At 34.3% G+C, this 21,709-nt stretch overlaps 2 protein-coding genes across 2 annotated transcripts in view; one reads left to right on the top strand and one right to left on the bottom strand.

The window, feature by feature from the left end:
* Dytn (dystrotelin) overlaps positions 1 to 13,952 on the top strand; it is a 64,431-nt gene extending 50,479 nt beyond the window's left edge. The window contains exons 10-12 of the mRNA XM_026394610.2: positions 76 to 235; positions 2,850 to 3,330; positions 13,849 to 13,952. Of these exons, the coding sequence (XP_026250395.2) occupies positions 76 to 235; positions 2,850 to 3,330; positions 13,849 to 13,952 (745 nt within the window). The remainder of the gene's footprint in view (positions 1 to 75; positions 236 to 2,849; positions 3,331 to 13,848) is intronic.
* A 3,123-nt stretch (positions 13,953 to 17,075) lies between these two features.
* Positions 17,076 to 21,358, bottom strand: Fam237a (family with sequence similarity 237 member A). The gene is made up of 2 exons (XM_026394568.2): positions 20,947 to 21,358; positions 17,076 to 17,209 (listed from the first exon to the last, which is right to left on the bottom strand). Exons 1-2 carry the CDS (start codon positions 21,356 to 21,358, stop codon positions 17,076 to 17,078), a joined length of 546 nt encoding a protein of 181 aa, XP_026250353.2.
* Positions 21,359 to 21,709: the final 351 nt, after the last annotated feature.

Below are 21,709 nucleotides of genomic sequence, written 5' to 3'. Positions count from 1 at the left end.
GGACCTGGAGTACATCTGGTTCCAGCTCAGGTAGGGAGCTGGCCTCACCCTTCCAAACCACTCTTCTCATTTCAGAGTCCTTAAGCAAGAGTTCAGCCAATACAAAGAGAAGTTGCAAGCATTCTACACCTACCAGGAAGAAAAGAATTGCAGTTTCGAAACAAAGATTCATGCACTTACAACCCATCAGGAGAGTCTATGGACCAGGCTACAGCAGATGGGACAGGACCTACAGGTAGAGAATGGAGGGGGCGGGGGGGGGGGGCACTGACCACCTGGACCACCTGAAGTCTAACCTGAGATCCTCCTGCCAAGGGAGAGAGGCAACCCAAAGCTTAACACCTCACATGGTCAGCCTCAAGAGAAGAGGCCCTCTTCTCCCCATCCCTTAACCTCCTTCCACTTTCACCCTCCACTCTGTATCCTTTCCCTTCTCAAAGACTGCAGCGTTGAAAGAAGGTAGGGTCGGTACCATCTATAAACAACAGAACTGGGCAAAGCAGTTCTTTACAGTAATTGGTTCTTTTTCAATTTTTTTTGTTCTTTTTAGTTACACATGACAGTAGAATGTATTTTGACATATCACACACACATGGAGTATAACTTCCCATCTTTGTGGTTGTACATGATGTGGAGTTACACTGATTGTGTATTCATATATGAACATAGGAAAGTTCTGTCTGATTCATTCTACTGTCTTTCCTATTCCCATCTCCCCCTTCCTTCATTCACCTTTGTCTAATCCAATGAACTTCTATTCTTCCTTTCCTGCCCCCTTTTTTTTTTTGTGTGTAAGCATCAGCATATCAGAGAGAACATTAGGCCTTTGGTTTTGGGGGATTGACTTATTTTACTTAGCATGATAGTCTCCAGTCCCATCCATTTACCTGCAAATGCCATAATTTTATTCTTCTTTATTACTGAGTAATATTCCATTATGTATGTATACCACATTTTTTTTAATTGATTCATCTGTTGAAGGGCACTTAGGTTGGTTCCATAGCTTAGCTATTGTGAATTGAGCTGTTGTAAACATTGATGTGGCCGTATCACAGTAGTATGCTGATATTAAGTTCTTTGAGTATATGTCAAGGAATGAGATAACTGGGTCAAATGGTGGTTCAAATCTTCTGGATCCCTCATATATCCTTAAAATTCTTTGAGGATGTCAAAAAGCTTTTGTTTCTGTGAGTTATATCTGTTGCTGTTTATAATAATTAAATCTAAAACCTACGAATGTCTTTAAAATATATTCATTAATTGGTTAACATATAAAAATAATAATGCAACATTTTAAAACAATAACCTAAATTTTTTAAAGCCTAGCAGAATGGCATTATTTTATATTTTTTTACAAATCTCTTCAATGTCTTAATTAAAAATATCTGAAATATCAGAACTGGTTAGCCATCTCTCTGTTGCAACAGGTTTTGGTTAAAGCCTATGAAGAAATCTGACCTCATATATGATTACATTTGAAAAAAGTATTTTCATAGGTTTTCACATAACTGGGGATACTTTTCTTTGGTACTACACCAAAACACAATAAATGATAGTTTCTTAAAGCACAGAGCAATATGGAATCTGAAATGATGTCTATCTCATACTCTGTTTCATTACAACCCAATGTTCTAGTATGTTCTTTGATTAGTCTACCCATGCATGATTTTGTTAACAAACTACATTGGTCATTTGAAAAATGTTGGTTCACTGATGTTGAACTTCCTAAGCTCACCTATTTTATTATACAAAAGAAATTCACACTCATTAATATAATATCACCACTAATTTCATCAGAAAATTATAAAGCTATCAAGGTCATGGTGAGAAATGCAAGTTTTTCTAACTTCTGCTCGAGAGTTACCATTATGATTGACTACAAATACGGTTCATTTTTGTCCCTTGCAGTGACATTCTCATTTTGTTCCTTTATGAACAAAAAAAATATTTGCAGATACCCAGATATGAAAAATCATAGTCTGTCTGTCAATCCTTCTTTGGCCCAGGAGGTAACCTTTGTATTCTGCATGACGCATCTGAGATGTTTTATGTACACTTCTCATTTCACCACACACAATATTAAAAAGGCAAGGGTTATTATTATTAAAATCAAGAATTTTTTTATATTCCATCAAAGGTATTCTTACATGGAACTTTTTATTTATTTATATTTTTAATCAGGTAGTGTATGATGTTGAGAGAGCCCCCGTTGGCTCTGTGTGGTAAAGCTGTCTTGACTCCTGCTCAGACACTGACAGCTTTACTTATCATTAATTCTGTACTATCAGTGCAAGCATCAAATAACACAGAAGTATCATTAAGAGCAAAATTTTACTTCACAGACCCCTAAAAGGGTCTCAGGGATTTCTAGGGCCTATGGACCAACCACACTTTGAAAACTGTGCTTAAAATAGAGCACATCCCTAGATTGTATTCCTCTGGCTTTCTGTGAACCCCTCACAACACAACCACTACACGGATCATGATGAGCATGTTTTGTTGTGATTATGTTTATTGTTAAATTATATGTCAATTCAACATATGCTTATGTTTTCAGAAATTCCTTATGATGTTTTTAGAACCAGGAATTTTTTTAGAACCTAGATTTTACCTCCCAAATCTTGTGATTATTACCTGTGAAATTTTATAATCTGAGCTGTTCCAAATCTTGGAAAGAGTTATAGATTGATATTGAATTAACAACATAAAATATAATTAATAATATATTTAGAGAGGAAAAAGAAATGTTGTTTTAGCATCTCCTGTTAGATGATTGAAATTTAATGCTTTTGGGGAAAAAAAGTAAAATAAACTTTAATTCTTCATAAATAAGATTTTTCTCTACCTAGGCAATGTTGCAGCCACTCCATCCTGTATCTTCCCATCAAAATACAATGTTCAGGGTTGACTATTTTTCAGCTGTTAAGCCTCTGAAGAGAGGTGATTTTTCTCAAATGGAGAATGTCACTGAGAATAGTTCAGAATGGGAACCTCTTCCTAACCCTGCCATAGTTAATGGAAGTCAAGCAGAGGCAGAGAATGCTCTACCAAATTTGGAATCATCAGAGACTCTTCTGCAAAGCACCAGACTGCAAAGCTATGCCCAAAATATTCCCAAGGAAATCCTTAGCTCCCTACCAAGCTGTCAAGAGGGATTGCTACAGCAAGACCCCCAAATTTCTCCTCCTGAAAAAAACAGACCTGCTCTGGTACCTGCAGAAAGAAAAGAGACGGCTAACATCAAAGAGAGAAATGATGATCTGGAAGAAGAGGAAGTCCAAGAACTATTGTCAAAATTCATGAATGCCTTCAACCTAGAAAAGACACCAGGTAAAGTTTTCCCCATCAATAGAGAAAGTAATGGCCAGAGATTAAAATACTTGATTTTATAGTATAAGACCAATGGGTGTAGTTTATCTAGTCTGTAACATTATTCCGAGTCTTTTGGACATCAGTAGCATCTCTGAACTTGATTCCTAGTGTTGACTAATTCATAGGATTACTGTGAACATAAAAGGGGATAAATCATGCAAGATTTTAGAACAGTGCCTGGCACACAGTAAGCATTAAATAAATTCTTATTATTTTCTTATAGCACTTATTAGTATCTAATAGCACTTATTAGTATCAGCCTTAAATCATATATACCTGTGCAGCCTCGTATCATGATTTTAAAATGGGGATAATAATGTTGTTGTCTTTCTGAAGAAGAATTGATTAACTTTCTAAATTAGAAGAAGCTTGATCATTATAATCTCCTTCATAAGCTGTGATCCATTGCTAAATTCTGAAAGCCTTTTAAGAAACCCTTTACATAGTTATTTCTTCTGCTTTGGAGTAACATTATCTTAAATCTAGGGAGAACATATATACTTTTGAAAAAGTCTAAACTCTCGTATGGTGGAGGATTTATCTAAAGACTCATGGTAAAACGAAGCATAACATTCTCATGTATGAATGTTCGCAAAATATTTCTGATTTGGGGGTTGGAGTGTGGTTCAGTGGAAGAGCTTCTGCTTAGCATTTATGAGGCTCTGGGTTCAATCCCAGCACCACACACAGCAGTTTCTGAGTTGGTTTATTAGTTTTTCAGAGTTTTTATAACAAAGTACCACAAACTAGTAGGTGACTTAAACAAAAAAGAAAAATAAAAATAAGGAAAAAAAGAAAGAAAGAAAAGGAAGAAAGAAATTGATTTTCTCACAGTCCTGGAGGCTAGAAGTTCATGATCAAGGTATCAGCAGCACTGTCCCCCACCCCCCAGGCCTCTCTCCTTACCCTGTTGATGACCGTCTTCCACCTGTGTCTCTATGTAGTGTCCCCTCAGCATGTGTTTAAGTCCAAATTTTCCCTTGTTATAAAGATAACAGTCATATTGGACTGGGGCCTATCCTAATGACCTCATTTTAACTTAATTAACTCTTTAAAGACCCTGTCTCCATATACAGTCAGTCACAATCTGAGGTTTTGGGGTTGACTTCAATATAAATTTTATGGATGAGGGGACACAATTCAGCTCACGACAGCTGGAGAACTATATATTAAGCACATGATAACATCAGTTTTATACTTGGTAAAGTCAAGTCAATGAGCTAATTATTTGGTGATTTTCAAAAGCTCTACAGTAAATGGAGTTGGAGTTATAATCTTAGTATTAGAGGAAATGAGTTCACAGTGATATCAGAGCATGCTCAGTCTGCCTGAGACAAAGACAAGATGAGAACTCCTTGTGCCTGGTTCTTAAGCCAACAAAAAATTCCACCCATGGTATTTCCATCTAAATATACTTGGGGTCATTATGAGCATTCAAAGCAAAGTCAATATCCACTTGACCTTTTTCTTGAAAATTTTCACATAAATATTGGACTTTACAGAAAAGGATTTTAGTATTTGACATCTTCTTTTTTGTTTTTATGTTTCTCCAAAAAAGCTGATGAAAACTGTTGATTACTAAAACATTGTGTTGGATCAGCTCTCACAAATGTAGTTATTATAATATACATTTTATATTTATAATACTAGGTTTACTACTTCTTTTTGGAAGATAATATCTCAACATTTCCCCAGTTTACTATCTGAAGGTAAAGGATTTGTGCATATTTTAAGTGATTTATCAAGGTCTCTATATAAATATATCTATCTATACATACATAATTATATCATTAAAGGAAAATCATGAGTAAATATATATTTCTAAATTCAGGTATTGTGAGAATGTATCAATATGTAATTAGTATTATCCAATCTTGTAGAAAATATTTAAAAATCTCAACAAATTCATCTGTTTCCACTTACAATCTCGATAGAATATAGATGTTTTATAGGAAGCATGTTCTATAAACATGCTTATGATATTAGCAGAAAATGCTTGTCCTTTTGTTATTATAGGACTCACTACTTTGTGATGATTTGACAAATACTAACTTTTAAGATTTAAATTTATAGACTACAAAGTCTATTTCTTTTGTATTAGCGGTATTTTTTTGAGACCTCTAAACTTGCAGTATAAACATGTTAACCTTCATGGCTACTGTTTTGTACTGTCACTCATCACTCAAATATTTCTACTTAAGCTAGGATCCTTATTCAGTCTGGTATTGAATATAATCCTGTTTTCAATTCCAATTAGCCATTGGCAATTTCTATTATAAAACTATACTTCATTCATTCTACATAATCTATACATGCTTGCCAAGATTACACCAAACTTACTCAAAGACAGAAGTGTAGTGAAAATGTGGAAAATGAAATGAGCTAAATTGAGGTAATGGCTACCTTTATTTACTCTATTTTTATCGTGGAAACATTAGATAATAGCAGGAAGTTTTGATATCTTTACTGTTTGATTTCTTTAAATTAGAAAATTGTTGGACAAATTAGAAATAGTTACATTTATAACATTCTAAGATTGACTCAGATGAAGTATTGATATATTCACCCATTGTGGTGATTATCCCAGTAGTTGACTGCCCTTTTGGATTACAGCTTCACTAAGAAGTTACTGTATCTTGGTTATTGAGATGAACTTCATGATAATTAAAGGCTTAATAGGATTAAAAAGTAAACCTTATGATGATTTTTGGGCAATCGTTTGACATTAATTGAATAGAGTCATTCAGCATTAAGATCTAAGATAAAAGGACTTCAAAGATGATGAGAGCATAATGAAAAGAGACAGTTATGTGTAAAGAGGTCCCTGAACCTCTTTAAATTCTGAATGTTGGATTGAAAATCAATAGGAAATAAATTTGTTAAAAACTTACAGTAAAGAAAGTAGATTTGTGGGCTCGGGTTGTGGCTCAGTGGTAGAGTTCTTGCCTAGCATGTGTGGAGCATTGGGTTTGATTCTCAGCAAAGAAAGAAAGAAAGGAAGAAAGAAAGATTTGAAATACGGTTTAGTACTCTTTGCTTCTGTTTTATTAAACTGTCTGCTTTCCATCTGAGAGTGAAATTTCCTGTGTACATGTACTAAATTATTTTGTTTCTATCTCATCTATTTTTGCAATATATTTGTCACTGTGTATTTCAGTCATGAGGAGGAAAGACAGAGGAGGAGGGTGGCAGAATTAGGAGAGCATGGTTTAAGAACAAAGATGGCGGTTTAGACCAGCATGAAAGCACCTGGAATAGCTCCTCCTCAAGGCTGAGTGCAAAGCATGCAGGCTAATAATACTTAAATCTCATCTTTTTACTCAGGAGAGAAATAGTTGGACTATGCATCCATCATTCTACTACTTCTGGGGACTCTCTTAGGGACCAGATTTTGCATTGCCTGTCTCAGAATACTGATAGTACCTCTCACACACTAGAGGCCTGAGAGTTGCTAAGAACAAAGGTAGCAGTTGCAACTAATATGAAGACTTGAGAAGCTCCCAAAATTTCTGAGTAGACTGATTGCTGAGGATCCTCTTCTGTATGAAAAGACATGAAGAGTATGCATTAGAGTCCCTGACCTAGAAGTGGCTATTTTTTCTACTGTATATATACAAATACAGAGTAAAGAAAAGTGAAGGAGCATGGGAATATGGTACAAACAAAGGAATGAGAATGCTCCAGAAAAGGACCCTTATGAAACAGAGATATATGAATTACTTGACAGAGAATTCAAAATAACCATTATGATGATGTTTATGAGCTGAAGAGAAGAAGAACAAAATGACAATTTCAACAGAGATTGAAGCTTTAAAAAGACCGAATAGAAATCTTGGCACTGAAAAAATTCAATAACTTAAATGAAAATTTCAGTACAAGAGTTAGACAGCAAACTAGAATCAAGCAGAAGAAAGAATCAGCCAACTCAGAGTATTTGAAATCATCCATTCAGATGAGAAAAATAGGGAATTGGGGGGGGGCAGGTAAATATGTTTGAGACAAAAATACCATGATACTGAAACAGTGATGTATAAATCACTTTCAATTTCAATGCAAAAGTTAAAGCAAAAGTATTACAAATAATTATAACTAAAAAATGTTTATGATATACAATATTAAAAGGTGTGACTTTTCCAGTAACATAAAATATGTGCAGCAATTAAAAGTAAAGAGTTTTTCTATGCAATTGAAGTTGTTATCAGCTAAAAAAAGACTTTTATAACTGCAAGATGTTTGATGGAAATCTCTTGGTAAGCACACACAACAAAACCCACAGAGAAAATATACAAAGTAAAATAAACCACAGTATCCAAAAAAAAAACTGAAAAGAAAGGAAGATGATAGGATAGGAAAAGGAAATAAAAGAGCTGTAAGATAGAAAACTAACAAAATGGCAAAGCAGAACTTCCTCTCCAATAATCACTTTAATTATAAATGAATTAAAGTTTCCAAACAAAATACATAGAATTGCTGAAAGGATTTAAAAAATAAACAAATAAAAAAGAGACCCAGCTCTGTAATGTCTACAAATAACCTACTTTATATTTAAGACTGAAAGTAAAGGGATAGAAAAAGATATTCCATTAAAAAGAACCCAAATGACATCAAGAGTGGCTATCCTCATATGATTCAAAATAGACCTTAGGTCAAAAACTGACACAAGAGAAAAAAAAAGACACATAATGATAAAATTGTCAATTCCTAAGGAATGCATAATAATTCAATTAATATGTGTACTTTACATCAGAGTACCTAAATACATACAGCAATCATTGACAGAACTTAAGAAAGAAATACACAGTAATTCAATAATTTTAAGAGGGTTCAATACTCTTCTTTCAATAATGTATGGAACATCCAGACATAAAGTCAATAAGAAAACAGTGGACTTGAACAACACTATAAACCAAATGAACCTAAGAGACATGCAGAATATTTCACTCAACGGCAAGATAATATATGTTCTTCTCAAGTGCACATGGAACATTATCTAGGATAGGTCACCTGTTGTCAGAAAACAAGTCTTAACAAATTTAAGAAGCCTAAAGTCAGATCTAATATCTTTTCCAACCACAACATAATGAGAGTAGAAATTAATAATGGAAGAAAAAAATTCATGAAGATACACGAATGATCAAAAAGCAGAGTAGAAAACTATTTCAAGAAAATGAAAACAAAAACACAGCAAGCATACCAAAGCTTGTGGGATACAGAAAATATAGTCCTAAAAAGGAATCTTCTAGTAACAAAAACCTACCTTCAGGGGACAAACACTTCCTACCATGCATGAGGCTCTGAGTTCCATCCCCAGTACTGAAGAAAAAGGAGGAGGAGGTGGAGGAGGATTAGGAGGAAATGAAGGTAAAGAAAGCAAAGGAAGAGGAAGAAGAAGAGGAAGGATCACAGTGTGGAAAAGCGCAGGAGTTAGCCCAAAGTTAGCATAAGGAAGGAAACAATGATTGGAACAAAAATAAATAAAATATAAAAAACAATAGGGGAAAAAAAGCTGACTTGATTTTTTAGAAGATCAATAATGTGATAAAACTTTAGCTAAACTAACTAAAAGAAAAAATCAAATTAATAAAATCATAAATGATAAAGACATAATTAATACCACAGAAATAAAAAGGATCATGATTATTACTATGAACAATCATACACTGACAAACTGGATAATCTAGAAGAAATAGATGATTTCCAGAAACATACAACCTACTAAGACTTAGTTATGATGAAACAGAAAATTTGAATTACTAAAAAAGAAAAGCCCAGGACCAGATGACTTTACTAGTAAATTTTAGCGAATATTTAAAGAAAAATTAATGTTTATACTTTTAAATTCTTCCAAAAAAATTGAGGGACAGGGAATACTTCAAAAATAATTTTATGAGGTCAGTATTACCCTGTTGCCAACACAAATTAAAAACTCTACAAGAAAAGAACTGCAGGCTAACTTCTCTGGTAATAATATATGTAAAAATACTCAACACAATATTAGAACATTGAATTCAACAGCATATTAACAGGTTCATACACCATGAGCAAGTGGGAATTTTCCTTGAGATTCAAGGATGTTTTAGTTTTTGCAAATCAATAAATATGATACTGTACATTCCAGAATAAAGGATACCAATCACATGGTTTGTTTCATAGATATAGAAGAAAGCATTTGAAAAATTCAACTCTATCGTGATAAAAATTCTCAATAAACTAGGTAGAGAGAGAAATTATTTCAATGGAATATAGTCTATATATGAAAACCCACAGCTAACTTCATGCTGAAGGTGAAAATTTGAAAACATTTCCTTTAAGATCAAGAACAAAGCAAAGATGCCCATGCTCACCACTTCTGTGAGACATAGTGCTGGAAGTCATAGCCAGAGCAATCAAACAAGGAAACAAAATAAAAACTATTCAAATCAAAAAAGAAATAAAATGATCTCTGTTTGCAGATGACATAATTTTATATATATGAGGGCACAGGTAAGGTCAGGGATGTGGCTTATGCCCTTTTCCTTTCTTCCTTATCTGGAACCATCATTATGAATTATTATTTTAAATGAATAGAAAATGAAGTTTCAAATTTAGCAAATTATGGGGAAATAAAAAAGAATGTCTTAGCAAACTCAGGAGAGAAAAGTTCAACATTGTATCTTTATCTAATCTGTTTGAAGATAACCTCAAATGATGACTGGGAGCCCAAGCAGTGTTTATTGGAAACTTAATGGACATATATCTTTTATTCTATCTTCTCTATCATTATACACACACACACACAAAAAAAAAATCTAAGTAAATTTTGATGAGTAAAGGAAGAGATCCAGCAGAAAATATACCTAGTTGGTTCGTCATTAAATCACTCATTTATTCACTTAACAAATATTCGTCAATAATCTACTCTGTGCCAAGCACTATGCTTGCTGCTTGGCATTCACGGCATAGGTTTCTATTTTTAAGACATCCTGGCATTATGTGGAGAGTAGCTTGGAGAAGGGCAAGTGGGATAACAGACCAGGAAAGAGCCTACCGCAGGGTAATGGTGTTAGTCTGGATAGATGGTGATATTTTATTACAACAGGGAACACTGTGAAGACTGACAGGGGGTCAGAAAAATCAGGTGTTCTGTTTTTAACATATTAGGTGTGAATTGCCTGAGACCTTTCTAAATGAATTGTCAGAGAGGCAATCAACATATATAATCTGCATCTCAAGGAAGAGGTCTTAGCACAAGTAGATATCTAATGAATATTGATTTGCTTAATTAATGATTGTTGTAAGAAAGACATGCGTTCAGTATTTCAATTGCCTAGGAAACTACTCATAGACTACACAACTTAATACTTTCAAATCTCTACATCCAACATTCTAATAGCCTTCTCTCACATCTTTAATTTATTCAGGGACCAGATAGGCTTTTAAATTATATTTAAATTAATTGTTAATTTAAATTACATTGTGATTTTCTCTGGACTGTCAATTAACATCTCCTTAGGCATTTACCTATATGCTATATTAATTTAGTCCTTATACATGTTGAGTCCCCAGAGTATGCCAAGTAACATATTATGTACTAGGTGCATATCTTTGGCTTTTTTTTTCCTGTAACATTACAAGGGATTTAAGCTTAAAAAAAAAAGTAACAGGAAAAGCTCTCATTCATGAAAAGATGAAAAGGACTATACTCCCTTATTTCTTTATTGCTGTATTTAAGGTTTGATCACTGTGGGCTGAGAGGCAATGTCTTAAAATAAGTTTGCCTCTGAACAAAGATTTTTAGTCAGGCCATGAAATATGATTTATTCAAGGTCCTTGTAGCTCTGGAGCAGTGTTAGAGAATAGATGCAGAAGAATGGTATAAGTTCTCTCCTCCTGAATGTTCAATGCAAAATAGCACAGATGGAGCTACAGGTACCTGAAAAGTATGTAACTAACAAAATAAGCCTTTCTGTGCTTTCAATTCTTGTTATTTTATTTTTTACCAGTTACACAAATAATACAATATTACATTTTTGGTAAATTAAGATGCCACAATGCACAATTTTCTAAAAATTAATTCATCTTCATGTCCTCCACTTCTCCCACCTTTTTACTAGAGGTTTAATAAGTTTTCCTTCACATGTTTTTAACTGCATATGTACATGTCCTTACTTTTTCATCATAAGTCAGATTATTCTATACTTTTGCTTTTTTCCTGCTTGCTTAGTGACATTGAACAATGTCATTTTTTAAAATTCTATGTAGCATCTCATAGTATGAGTATACTATATTTAGTGATGTATAATCAAATTACTTTCAGCTTTTCATGATCACAAAGGCTTTGGTGAATATCCTTATATTTCCTTGTGCTTATGTGTAAGCGGTATTCTTTTTTGTATATTTGTATTTTGTATATTTAAACTATGAAGAGATCTTAGTTTAAAGATTACGCACATTAAAACTTTGATTGATAACCACCAAATTGTAGATCTTTTTATAGCACAATCTCCTTTTTAAATTTTTTATTCTAATTTATTATATATGACAGCAGAATGCATTACAACTCGTATTACACACATAGAGCACAATTTTTCAAATCTCTGGTTGTATTCAAAGTATATTCACACCATTCGAGTCTTCATACATGTACTTAGGGTAATGATGTCCATCTCATTCCATCATCTTTTTTACCCCCTTGCTCCCTCCCTTTCCCTCCCTCCCCTTTGCCCTATCTAGGGTTCATCTAATCTTCCCATGCTCCCCCTCTCAACCCCACCATGAATTAGCCTCCTTGTATCAGAGAAAACATTCGGCATTTGTTTTCTTGGCGGGGGATGGCTAACTTCCCTTAGCATTATATTCTCCAGCTCCATCCATTTACTTGCAAATGCTATGATTTCATTCTCTTTTATTGCTGAGTAATATTCCATTGTGTATATACACCACATTTTCTTCACTCATTCATCTACTGAAGGGCATCTATGTTGGTTCCACAGTTTAACTATTGTGAATTGTGCTGCAATAAACATTGATGTGGTTTAGTTTGAATCCATCCCATTTATTAATTCTTGATTTTAATCCTTGCACTGCAGGAGTCTTATTAAGGAAGTAGGGGACTAATCCAATATGATGGAGATTTGGGCCTATTTTTCCTTCTATTAGATGCAGGGTCTCTGGTTTAATTCCAAGGTCCTTGATCCATTTTGAGTTGAGTTTTGTGCATGGAGAGAGATTGTACAGAGTTTGCAACTCTGATTGTACAGAGTTTGCAAGACACTCCTCTGGAGTGGACTTTCTTTCATGGGATTTAATTTCATTTTGTTGCACATGGATTTCCAGTTTACCCAGCACCATTTGTTGAAGAGGCCATCTTTTCTCCAATGCATGTTTTGTCTAATATAAGATAACTGTACTATGTGGGTTAGTCTCTGTGTCTTCTATTCTGTACCATTGGTCTACCAGTCTGTTTTGGTGCCAATACCATGCCATTTTTGTTACTATTGCTCTGTAGTATAGTTTAAGGTCTGGTGTTGTGATGCCACTTGCTTCACTCTTCTTGCTAAGGATTGCTTTGGCCATTCAGGATCTCTTATTTTTCCAAATGAATTTCAAAATTGTTTTTTCTGTTTCTATGAGGAATGTCATTGGGATTTTGATTGGAATTGCATTAAATTTGTATAATGCTTTTGGTAGTATGGTCATTTTGACAATATTAATTCAATAAGAATTACATTTACTGATTTCTGTATGTGGAACCAATCACATATGTGGATGAACCCCATTTGATCATGGGACACTATTGTTTTGATATGTTTTTTGTATTTGATTTGCCAGAATTTTATTGAGAATTTTTGCATGTATATTCATTAAAGATATTGATCTGAGGTTTTCTTTCTTTGATGTGTCTTTGCCTCGTTTTGGAATCAGGTAATATTGGCCTCATAGAATGAGTTTGAAGTGCTCCCTCTTTTTCTATTTCCTGAAATAAATTGAAGAGTACTGGTATTAGTTCTTCTTTAAAGGTCTTGTAGAACTCAGCTGTAGCACAATCCCTTTTATAACTGATATCGGGTGAGTACCTCAAACCTTAGCTGTATCAGTATCACCTGAAAACTTATTACAGATACATATTCTCTGCCTTATCCCCAACAGACCAAGTAACATCTCTGGGGATGGGTCCAGCATTCTGTTTTAACACTCTTCAGGTGATTCTGATTGTACAGAGATTGCAAGACACTTGTCTGGAGTGGACTTTCTGGCACCTCAGATTTGTGCCATGGGAAAATGTATCTTAAGAACCTACAACTTCTTTGGATTAGTGGTATTGATCATGATTAATACAGCCATCTAATTTGCCTTATAACTTAGAGAAAAGGCATTGTTTGCAGGAATTGAGGAAAGATGGGTTCCATATCATCTATATGCAAAAGCTTTATCCAGATCAGCTTAAGAACCTATAAGTAGGTTTCTCTGAAAGACTCTCCTGTTTCTTGATTTCAGGGCCACAGTCTTCAGTGAACATGGGCCTATATGGAAAAGCTGAGCAGGTGTGCAGGGCTTTCTCTGCCCTTGTGGATCAAATCACTTTGCCCAACCTCAAATGAAAAGGAGTCCAGACTCAAAGGCCCCCAGGTGTGATGACAAAATGCGTTTTCAAAATCTGAATTAAGAAAATTAAGTTTTCTACCTCTCTCTCAATAATTGGTGTAAACTCTAAAGAAGAGAAATCCTATTTTGAATCTCCTTTTTAATGGATCTTCTTTAGAGTAAGGCCATGAGGTGAAGAGTAAATGAAAAATAAATTGAATCCAGGTGTGTGGAGTTTCTGTCACAAGGTCATTCTTTGGATATTTTGGTAGTAATAGTCAAATGTGTGATCTATGTCAATGAATGCATCTTCTTCACATATCATTCAAATTAGTGATTGATGATCTAATTCTCCATCTGGATGCTCCTTCTTGGGAACTGGTATGACAAAGAACTACACACACACACACACAGGAGTGCTTATAAGACAAGTGAAATCTGAATAGATTCCTTGGGTTGCATCGATGTCAGCTTCCTGCTTGTGATACTGACCTATAGTTATGCAAGATGTTCCCATTGGGCGAAATTAGATGAATATACAAATGTCTCTATTATTTCCTATAATTGTTTATAAATAAAAAAGTATCTCAGAAGACTTATGTGAATGTTTTCAAAACCTCCATCTCATGAGTTTCACCAAAGCACCTGTGTGTCCTTTCTCTGTGTGTTGAACTAGATTATAGATATGCTTAACTCAATATCCAAAGTAGGAGCTAACAATTTTTTTTTACTGATACAACACTTAGCTTTAAACACTTTATATGTACTAACTCATTTAATCCTTACAACAGACCTAGAAAGCTGATATGTCATTTTATTTTTTTTAAATGGAGCACAAAGACATTTAATAACTTAGGCAAAATCATTTGGCTGGTACTTGAAGTTGATATTTGAACCCAGCTCCTGAGCCTACAATCCAATCACTGATCTCTAATCGCTCTCAATATAAATTATTAGGATTCTATTCAAAACCTGTGGTCCATATTACACTCAGAGAGATTATAGATATACATATATGTGTATGTATACATATGTGTGTGTATGTGTGCTCTATAATTCCTAGTACTGTTTACAGAGTAAAATAATGTCCAGTTGGATAGGATTAAGATGAATTTATCCCTGTTCAATCTCATCCTAATTTTTATGTTTGTTTCCCAGCCTATTATACATCTTTGTTTTGGTATTGTCATTTGACATATTCACTCTTCTTTCTTCAACCCTTAGTGCTCCTTATACATGGGATAATATGCCATAAAGCATGATGGTTCAGCAAACCACAGCCTGTGGGCCAAATCCTGCCCACTGCCTACTTTGAACAGGCTGTGAGCTAAGAGTGGGTATTACATTTTATAAGTGGTTGAAAAGGACACCTGGAGAGTATATGGATTTAAATGATGGTGTCCATAAACCAAGTTCTATTGAAAAATAACCATGCTCTTTTATTATGTATCATAGTTTCTTTTATTCTACCAAGGTAGACCTGATTAATTGCAATAGACACAGGAAAGCCAACAACCCCTACTCTTTACAGAAAATATTGCCAACTGCTGTTGGCATTCTCCAAGAGTGGTATCTATTTACTGATTTAAAAGAGGTGATGAGTTTATCAGATGGTTTTGAAGAGCAGGATGAAAGGCATTAGAGAAAAGAGTATGAAAGCAAATGATGAATCTATGTAAAAATGGTAGCCAAAGAGTGGCAGTTTTTTTTAAATTTTTTTTATTGGTTGTTCACAACATTACAAAGCTCTTGACATATCATATTTCATACATTAGATTCAAGTGGGTTATGAACTCCCAATTTTTACCCCAAATGCAGATTGCAGAATCACGTCGGTTACACATCCACATTTTTACATAATGCCATATTAGTGACTGTTGTATTCTGCTACCTTTCCTATCCTCTACTATCCCCCCTCCCCTCCCCTCCCATCTTCTCTCTCTACCCCATCTACTGTAATTCATTTCTCTCCTTGTTTATTTTCCCATTCCCCTCACAACAGGTTTTTAATATTCTCATTCTCCCAGTCAGCCAAACCCTGAGGCTGGACTTCTTCCCCCATTATTAGGATTTGGCTAATCCTCAGATGAAACTTTGTCTTCTGATAATAACCCTTTAGATAAGATTTCTAGCTTTAGGAGGGTCCCAAAGGCTTCAGTGAAACATTTATTGAGATTTTATTCAGACCTGAAAATAATTTGGATTTGAAAATATCAAGAGAATAGCTAACATATCTGAAATTCAAACTGGCTCTCCATCATTGGTTATGAGAGAATGGTTGGAAACATGGGAATAATTAGAGATAAAAATAGCCTTATGTCTGGAACGCAAGTCAATTTGCTAATTGGACTTCACTGCTATGAATCTCATTCAGGCCTGGTCATTTTGCTAGGAAAAATTATTTATATGTTTTTCTCTTATAATTCTGTTTAAGTGTGTTTTGCTTTTCAGTGCAAACTATAGCCACTTATACAGTTTTAATATTTCATCAAATAGCACATATGTAATTGGGAGATAATTGATACTTATGCTATTTTATCAGAGTTTGGGTATCTTTAGTGGAAACATTAAATATTGAGATAAAGAGACTCCAAAACATTACTTGGTCCAGAGCATTTATTAATTTTGTTTCCATTAGAAGAATGCTTTATTCCTCCAGTTTTTTGTTTCATTTTATTCGTTGCTTCATTCAGTATTCAAAAATATTTTCTCAAAGTGTAGTATCACAGATTGTGGTAACTAGCAATTAATAAACACAGTTCCTTTTATGCCAGTGCACAAGCAATTCAGTGGTAAATGGCTTGGAATTCATGCAATGTATTCAAGTTAAATGTATGGCATCCCCAGTCCATTAACAATGTCAAACATCCCCAGACAAATTATCAAATTAATACAGAGTATAGTCTTCCAATCCTCACGTCATCTTCGGAGGTTAACTCTTAAATGTTCTGGCAGTAATCACTGTTTGAAGGAATATGCTAGCAGCCTAAAAGAACGAAGCTTTAAGTATTATTTAATTTTCATATTAATTTTTATCTCTGGACATTTTCACCAATTAAAATAAATAAGTGATCAATATTTAAGAAAAAATATGTATGCACTGTTTAATTCCAAGGCATGAGTTAGCTCTAAGGTTAGATTTATTTTCTCTTTATTTCCAGGTTTACTTTTCCAACGAATCTAGACCCACTCCTGCGCATATACATGCTTATCCAATCTTCAATCAACTCTTTCTTCTTTAGGAAAGGGACTCTTAGGAGCTGAGAATATGCACCTGAAAGCAGAAAAAAAAACTAAAGGTCACCAAATGATTTTCAGTTGAATTAAATATCAGTAAGTTGTTTTTTAAAAAGGAAAGTAGACATTTCTTCCATTCTTCTATCAAAATTCTATATAAAGTTATTTCATATATAATAAATTTATATTTATGAAAAGTTTTGTGTCCTATGCAGTTTACCTATATAATATGAATGATGTAAATTATAAAAACATTTTCTCTTGTCAATTACTATGCATTATTTTTCTGATTAAAAAGTTAAAATGGTCTTTATATAATATTTCCTGTAAAAATATAAATAAAACATTTTAAATCACACACAGTATAATCTTTCTGAGGTAGTTTTATACACATGCTTTATACCATAATTTATTTAACGATCACTCTATTGTGGGGGTTTAGATTATCTCCAGGTTTCCTGTTACTATAAATCACAGTGCAGCAAAGAACTTGAACCTCTGGATGTTTCTTAGAGTAAATTTCTAGGTAAAGAATTGCTGAATATGCTGCTTAGGAAATTTCTTGGAGAGAGCAAAGAAGGAAGTCAAACACTGTGGATCCATCTATGTTCCACTAAACACTTGTGTTTAGTGTTCAAAAAATAAGCACTGAATATTTGTCAGCTAATTTGACACCAATTGCAACATCATTAGTTGATAAATCTAAATTTTCATTTTTCATCACAAGAAAAACAAAGAATAGCAAATTTTTTAGAACATTCAGACTGCCAGGCCCCAGAAGCTAATTTTTTTCTGTCCTTATTAGTGACAGAGCAAGGTTTGTTGAAGGAAGAGGCCATCATTTTTGACATGAACAAGGTTATACTTCAAAATCTCTTCATTTGAATGGAAGTCTTTACTACTGTGTGAGTTACCCTAAACTGTAGCTTACTCTTTGGGAATTATCGGTGTACTCTTGGCCTAAATGAATCAATCTCTCTCTTTCCTTCTCCCTCTCTCTCCTTTTTTCTCCTCTCAGAATTTAGTGCTTAAGCCTAGGTATGTCCTCTTTATATTCCCTTTATATGTTCCACCATTCAATTGTTAGTCAACATCTTTCTAGACTAAATAACAATAACTTTTAGGGTATTTTCTCATAATGCTATCTCTAACCCTTAGAATTTCTAGAATTCTCATTTCTGAGCCTCCTCTGTTTCTACTTTTCATTGTAAATAGCCACAGTGTCCAGGTTATCACCCAGCTCAGTCAACTCTCCTTTGGGTAAAGCTCTTCTAGATTCTTTCCAGAGTTACATTAGTTTCTTTCATATATTCATTTTTTATAGGATTACATAACATTAGAACAGAGAACTTGAAGGTATGTCAGAGATTACCTAATTGATGAAAAAACAAAGTACCAGATGCATAAATTAATTTCCCCAAGGTTACCTAGGTATTTGGTATCTTTTGTTTTCAAATTTATTGATATAATATTAGCAAATATGATTTAGTCAAATGGAAAATGGCAAGTTACATATTTTTAGCAAAGCATGATTCATACTAAGATTTTGTAAGTGGATCTAAACTATTTGATTTAAAGTCATCAAAATAGCAAAAACCTATTTGTATATTATGTACACATTTATTTTATTCTTCTTCTCTTCTGCCCTGATGATATGATTTCCCTGAGAAATATACAGAAAAATACCTCTTCAAACCTTCGTCCAAACATGGTAGCATATTATCCCCCGCCCCGAGACAAAAGGAAAAATTATTAGAAGATCCATGCAGGTACATCCAGAGCCCAGTTGAGCCACTAGAGATTTAATCAAGCCTCTTGAAAGGAAATCTCAATGTTCCTGTAACTTTTTAACTTCTGGACATGTATCTCCTTGACCTGAGACCCTCTTTGACTGTGGTTCTGCCAACCAAATGGAAAGTCTTGTTTCCTGATCTGCAAACAATTGTTTGTACCAAACATTAAAATAACTTCAACAAAGAGAAATGCTCACTCCTATTACTTGGCTACTTGCAAAGCAACAGTTCCTAAAGTTTGAAACCATCTGACTCAATAGCAACTTTGTAGTGAGATAAAGGAACTGGCTTCTATGGCTGGAGATGGAGAATTGTGTGTGTGTGTCTCTGTGTGTGTGTGGTGTGGGTGTGTGTGTGTGTATAAACATGTCTACATACATATAATTATTCTCATATTGAGAACACAAATGTTTTCTTTAGACATTTCTCTGAGCTATTCAAGGTGAGTACAAAATACAAAATATAGTTGTGATTTTTTGAGCACAACAGCTAAGTGATAAAAATGAGAGAAAAATCCCTACAGATCACCCTCCACCATACAGAAGAGAATATGTAGTCCTTACTTATTCTGACACCTGAGCAGCCTCTGTTCAAAATATTTTAAAAATAGTGGCAACCATGGACTTGGGTTGTGGCTCTGTAGTAGAACACTTGCCTAGTATGTGTGAGGCCCTGGGATCGATCCTCAGTACCACATATAAATAAATAAATAAATAAATAAATAAATGGTATTGCGTCTGTCTACAACTAAAAATATTTTTTTAATGGCAGCAACCAATGCTTCAAGCATTTCATCTGTATTTCTACTTTAGTATCAAAGCTGAAGAGAGAATATAGCCTGTGAAAACTGAAGTTAGTTTAAGTTATAATTACACTTATCAAAACAATAAACTTATTTATAAATAATAGCAGTGGATTATCTGGTTTTGTGTGGCAGCAAGTCATGAGGATTTTTAATTACTGAGGTTAAAACAAACTTGATCTCTAAAATTTTCAATATCTTAGGAAAAGGTAGTCCTAAAATCATACCTATTAATCATTATTTTAATTATTTAGGAATATATGTCATATATCAAAGGCATAAATGACAATTTTTTTACAAATGTAAAAATTATTTATACTCCAGTTTCCATTGGTACATAAATAATTCTAAAAGAGTTACTACTACCTAAACTATACTTGCTGCGATGCTTGAAAGCTTAATGGCTGAAGTGATACCAAAAATTGAACAACAACAAAAAATGAATAGAACTCAGGCATCTCTTTGCTCACTTATTGACAGAATCTCACTCACCTTCATTCCAATTTTATAAAGGATATTACTTCTATACCCCTAGAGAAGACTGTATTTGAATGCAATATTTACTTTGGTGAAAATTTGTAAACTTTTGGGAAGTTACTAAAAGTTAATTATTTGATAGAAGTTAACTATTTATCTGAAATTCACTAAAAAAAAGGAGTGAATCTGCATGCCAGTTGATTTTTTTTCTCCTAATCAACTAAGTACCTCTCAAAGAGCCCCTCCACTAACATGAAAGCAATGTTTTGTTTTGTTTTCCAATTTAAAGGGGGCAAGAATTCATGTGCTACAAATATTCCCCAGGCTTATATTCAAGTTTTCCCAATTCCACAGCAAGTAAATATCAATACCAATGTTTCAGCTAGTGATAAAATAGTGTTGATCTTGGGCATACCTTTGAACCTTTGCCCTGTATTTGAGGAATCATGCTTTTCCTTATTTGCCCTTCTTATTCTTTCTCCTTAGTGTTCACATGAGCTATGAGGATAGTGACAATATGATCATCTAAATAGTTATTGTGAAATGCAAAAGAAAGTGCTATCTATCTTTCTATTACTTCTGTGCTCTTGAAAAGAATATTTGTGGCATTTGTCCCTTAAAGCCATTTCCCCCTTCCTCACAATTCAGCACATTCATACTTGATTGACCCTTTTAAAAGACATGGGAGCCGGGGCTAACCACCTTGTTTATTCCCTGCGTGCTGTGGCTGTGCTGCTGAGATTTTCTCTTCCTTTACAGACAACTGCCTCCTTCCTAAGCCATGGTTCCTGGAGAGGACACAGTCCACATAGATGTCCCAGAAGAGTTGAGCCAGATCCCAAAACAGTGCTCCATGCTTCAAGTTCTCAGATGTCTTCAGGTAGATCATGAAATCCCAGAAGCCCGACACAGTGTTGGAAATGCGAGGCTTTCGCATTTCCAGGAGGAGCACTGAGGAGGATTCCCAGCACTGAGGATCAGCTTGGTTAAGAGCCAGTAGGTCTGTCTGGCTATGACAGAAGAAAGGAGACACACAGCACATTCCCACAATGAGCAGGGAGCAGGTGAAGCTCAAGGGGTGATGGATCCCTCTTCTGATCCCAGGATCAACCATGGTCCTGAAACTGCACAGGATGGAAATACATCAGTCCCTGTTCCACTCAGAAGAGAAAATAAGTGTGCCCTTAAGAAACATAGACCCAGAAAAGGAAACACGTCATTGTCACAAAATAGGAAAAGTCTTACCTTTCTTCCCATATCACAAGTCTCCTTCCATCTAAAATGACTCATTGCCAGGCCAGATCGTGTAAAATCGAGATATTTGGGCTAAGAAGTATTCCTAATATATGTTCTTTTGTTAGATGTATAAGAGAGCTGTTTTTCCCTGGTACAGAATAATACAGTTTAAAAGAATATTAAGTGAAAACTTAAAAATCTTGCTTCATGGCTTTAATTAATTAATATC

Source organism: Urocitellus parryii, chromosome 1 (assembly GCF_045843805.1).
Source record: "Urocitellus parryii isolate mUroPar1 chromosome 1, mUroPar1.hap1, whole genome shotgun sequence".
Lineage (NCBI taxonomy): Eukaryota > Metazoa > Chordata > Mammalia > Rodentia > Sciuridae > Urocitellus > Urocitellus parryii.
The sequence above is the reverse complement of the archived record's forward strand: the minus strand, read 5'-3'. Positions and strand labels throughout refer to the sequence as shown.